The 4,815-nt window shown below is 42.1% G+C and overlaps 1 protein-coding gene across 1 annotated transcript; it reads left to right on the forward strand.

The window, feature by feature from the left end:
* Positions 1 to 2,447: 2,447 nt before the first annotated feature.
* LOC137650960 (uncharacterized) lies at positions 2,448 to 4,604 on the forward strand. The gene is made up of 2 exons (XM_068384101.1): positions 2,448 to 2,942; positions 3,300 to 4,604. Exons 1-2 carry the CDS (start codon positions 2,448 to 2,450, stop codon positions 4,602 to 4,604), a joined length of 1,800 nt encoding a protein of 599 aa, XP_068240202.1.
* The last annotated feature ends 211 nt before the right edge of the window (positions 4,605 to 4,815 follow it).

Genomic DNA, 4,815 nt, shown 5'->3' on the forward strand with positions numbered 1-4,815 from the left:
CTCTCTAATTTCTGTTCTTTGTACTGTACTTCTACGCTCGAAGCACCTATTACCTGAATATCAAAACCATTATAACTTTTCAAAACTCTATTTGTACCTTCTAATAACAAATTAGGAATGCCTTTAGCCATTTTCTCAGACATAATTGATACATCGGCTGCTGTGTCAACTTGCATCAAAATTGGTTTACCATTTATGATTACTTCTACCATGATATGTTTCTTTGCACCTTTATTGACTGAATTTATGTGAAACGCAAAATCAGTTTCTGAACTAACCTGATTATCATGAACATTTTCCTCATTATTCTCTTGACCCATAGTATCAACTGTAGCATTTATTTTCTTTGCGTACTGTTTAGGAAATCTACAAGCAGTTGCAAAATGACCTAGCTTTCTGCAATTCTGGCATGTCTGTCCAGTAGCAGGCATTTCTTTGCTTCGTATGCAAGATGATCAGTTTTACCACACCTAAAACACTTGGGTTTTTCCTGTTGTTTCTGTGTATAACCCTGATTCTGATATTTATGAACATTAGTGGTAGGCACTTTTCTATGACTAGGCTTTGACATATTCCTTCTCTGATTCTCATTGGTTTTCCACTTAGAACCTACTGTATTAATTTTAGAATTTTCCATTCTATTGCTTGTAGAACTACCTATTATGTGACTTTGCCTATTTGATGTTTCTAAAGCTCTGCCTGTTATCAATACCTTTTCTAATGTTAAATCTTTATCTTGCAATAATTTCTTTCTTAGCTCTTCTGATGTGCAATGTGCAATTACTTGATCTATGATAACATTCTCTAACTCTAGAAATTCACATGAAACAGCTAAATTCTTTAGTCTAGTCACAAATGCATCTAAACTTTCATTTTCTTTCTGATAAGCTTGCGCTGAAAACTGGTATCTTTCAAAAAATTTATTGACTTGAGGAGCAAAATATGTGGTAAGAGCCTTAATTGCAGCTTCACTTGTGTCATCTGTAGGCTGCAAAGTCTTAAACACTTCCCGAACTTCCCTACCTGCTGTATGAAGTAATAATGCCTTCTTTTGTGCATCCTTCATGTTCCCTAATGCTTCTAAATAAATCTTAAATTCCTCACACCACTGTTGCCATCGTGTTGCAACAGAATTAGGCTCAGCAGTGACGCTGAAACATGGTGGCGGTTCGATATTAAAGGGCATTTTGTTTGCTTACCTTAATAACTGTGGTAGGTTAAGCTACTTTTCTGCAGTCACAAGTATACTTCCTACCTACCCAACTTTAAATTTCACCCCTTTGTGTATTTGATGAAATTCCTATTCTGCTGCTGGTAAAATCTTCATTGGGCGATTTTACTCTTGATTTCCGATGTACAAAACCTTCTCTTGTGCTGGCCGTCTTTGTACATAGGCTCCAATGCTTCTCCCTGCTTGCTTCTTCCTGCTTGTCCGTCGTCCTCAAACGTCGCCAAAATATAATGTATGGATGATTAGGTAGGAAGTTCTATTAACCATGATAATTACCTGGAACAGAGATGAATAAATTGTTAGTAATTATTTCTCAGCTGATCCCATCCTCGTCGCCAAAATATAATGTATGGATGATTAGGTAGGAAGTTCTATTAACCATGATAATTACCTGGAACAGAGATGAATAAATTGTTAGTAATTATTTCTCAGCTGATCCCATCCTCGTCGCCAAAATATAATGTATGGATGATTAGGTAGGAAGTTCTATTAACCATAATAATTACCTGGAACAGAGATGAATAAATTGTTAGTAATTATTTCTCAGCTGATCATATCTTCGTCGATGTGTGCTTGATGGATAATAATACGTTGGTATTATAAAATACGTCTTTAATGTATAAAAGACTACATTATGAACTTCACTTTGTGACAGCTGACTGTCAAGTGTATATGGAGCGTCTTACACAAATCTCACAAACCAAAACATTGCTAAACAAAAGAGCATCGCTCTGAAAAGACTTAAATCCTACTCCAGTACAAATCATAAAGAATCACATCTTATCTGAGGTAAACAACAAATGTTTGAATCCTAATACCAAAACAAATCATTACTCTTATGCATAAAGCATAACATGTCTTAATTCATGCAATATGATACAATGTTGCGCAATACCTGAAACACTTGAAATAACATAGCACATTGTTACAATAATACATAACATTGATAAGCCCATTATTTGTTCGAGGAAAGCTTTTCCTCCAACAACTATGGGAGGATAACGTAGGTTGGGATAACGTGTTAAGGAGAGAGAAAGCTAGAGAAGCGAGTGAGTTGTTGTGTGAATTGAAAGTGGTGAGTAACATCACATTTCCAAGAGCGGTAGGCAAGAAAAATTTAGAGCTTCATGTATTCACCGATGCCAGCAGCAAGGCATACGGTGCAGTAGCATATACTACGGACAATTGCAATCAAGTAAGCCTACTCAATAGTAAGATGAGAATCACTCCAAAGGGGATGAACAAGCTGACAATCCCCAAGCTAGAACTATTAGCATTGTTGTTAGGCTGCAGATTAGCTAAGACACTTAAAGGGCTGATAGAGCCACGAGAGATAGTCATGTGGACCGACAGTAAGGTCACTTTGGCATGGGTAGCGTCTCCCGATGCCAAAGACAATAAGAATGTATTCATATTTAACAGAGTGGCGGAGATTATTTTTCTTCATCAGGTTTGCGATTTCAGTCTCAGCTATGTCCCAAGTAAACAGAATACTGCCGATGTCCTGTCTAGAGGAGCAACAACGCAACAATTGCTACAGAACCCTCTTTGGCAGAATGGTCCAGAGTTCCTGAGGATCGCGGGAGAGCCTGTTCCTTACAAAGAGGATGATCCAACCAATGAAAGGACTGTAGTGGCGGCGATGCAAGAAATGAAGGAAGAAATAAGACCTGCTCCCCCAGGAGAGATATGGAAAATTCTACAGAGGGAAGTAGAGTTCCAATTCTTATTGAGAGTTACTAGGTTAATCATGAGATTTACTAAATTAAAACGGCATCCGTTCAGTATTGTTGTCCAATTAGAGCAAAAATATTATTTGCCTACAGTCTATGCTTACTCGGAGGGTGGGGTCAGACCCCCTCGTGAAGTTATTAATTTTGTCAGACAATTAAATTTAGTGTTAGATAATAAGTTGATTTGCACTAGGGGACGTGTGTCCCAAGTAGAGGATATGAAACATTTGATTCTTTTGCCAGCCAAGGGATGCTTAGTTAGGGCTTATCTAAGATATTTGCATTGTTTGCATTTACATTGTGGTGTGAATACACTAATGGGTATCTTTCGACAGAAATGCTGGTCGCCGGGCCTACGTTCCATTGCAAGGCAAATTGTACGGCAGTGTCCAGAATGCGTGCTAACCTTCCAGCCCATGTTGAGACAGCCACCACCAACCCCCCTACCGAAGGAAAGGATCAACCTGATGAAACCCTTTACCGCAGTCGGATTGGACCACACAGCGGCCATACAGACTGAAATGCGGCCAGGCTACATACTGATCGTGACATGCATGGCCAGCAGGCCCGTGTACCTCGATTTCTGCCCCTCCCTGGAAGCGGAGGAATTTGTCTTAGCCTTGCGTCGTTTTTGTGCTACCCACAGTGCCCCGTCTTTCATCACATCCGATAATCATCAAACGTTCAAGACTGCTAGCAACCTCCTTCAGGGACTTTATGAAGAGGATGAAGTCCATCAGTTCCTGAGGAAAACTGGAATCGAATGGCATTTTCAGACGCCCTCTGCGCCTTGGAAAGGTGGTTTTTTCGAGCGCCTAATCGGCGTGACAAAACGTACCCTCCAGATAGCCCTCGGGAAGAAGTACCTGCCGGATGCCCACGTCCTAACATTAGTGAAGGAAGCCGAGGCGGTGGTTAATAACAGGCCTCTAATGTACAGCGGCGACAAGTGCGAGGATGAGGTCCTCACCCCCTCCCATTTAGTGCGAGGAAATATGATCAACCTAATGGCACCGATCTTGCCAGACGACCACCTCAATGCGACCTTCACTTCCAAGAGGCTTTGTGATCGTTATTTGAAGTTGACAGACACTCTGAAAGCCTTCCAGGAGAGGTGGAGGAAAGAGTATTTGAGTGCCCTGAGGGCCAGATACGACTGCCGATCTGGGGAACCTTCCAAGCTGCACCCCGGAGACATTGTGCTGGTCAAGCAAGACAATCAAAAAAGGGCTACTTGGCCCCTTGGACGTGCCGTGGAGACATGTCCTGACGACGACGGAGTCGTGCGTTCGGCCAAGGTGTTGTTCGAGGATGTCGAGTCCCTGCGATCTGTCAGCCACCTGGTTCCCCTGGAGATTGCCCCCTCTGATGACGATGATGGTGTTGGAGAAAACGATGGCGACGTTGCAACGTCTGGGGACAACCAAGAGATGGTTCAGGCTGCGACATCTCGACAACCAGCCACAGAGGTCTTAGGTGGTGACGAAAATAGTGATACCAATACAGTACGTGAGAGTAGTGGGAGTGCCATAGAATCAGAGACGTCGGGCGGACAAAGACGTTCCGCACGCCCATTGAGAAAAGCTGCTGCAAAGCAGCGAAATTTGATGAAACAACTCATACACAGTGAAAGTATCTAAGTCATAGCTGCAAACAGTAAAAGAAAAAGGGAGTATCCCTCCTTGTGGTAGGTAGGGAGGGTGGAAAGAAGTAAGTGTAGGTGAGTTTGAATCCACAGAGGTTGGAAGTACGTCGGGTATGGAGGACGTGAATGGGAGGGCCCCTCTCGTATATACAAGTTTAGCGTTGTACAGAACCAGCCCCTCCCCCTCTTCCCCTAGAGTAATTGCC

Source organism: Palaemon carinicauda, chromosome 12, assembly GCF_036898095.1.
Source record: "Palaemon carinicauda isolate YSFRI2023 chromosome 12, ASM3689809v2, whole genome shotgun sequence".
Lineage (NCBI taxonomy): Eukaryota > Metazoa > Arthropoda > Malacostraca > Decapoda > Palaemonidae > Palaemon > Palaemon carinicauda.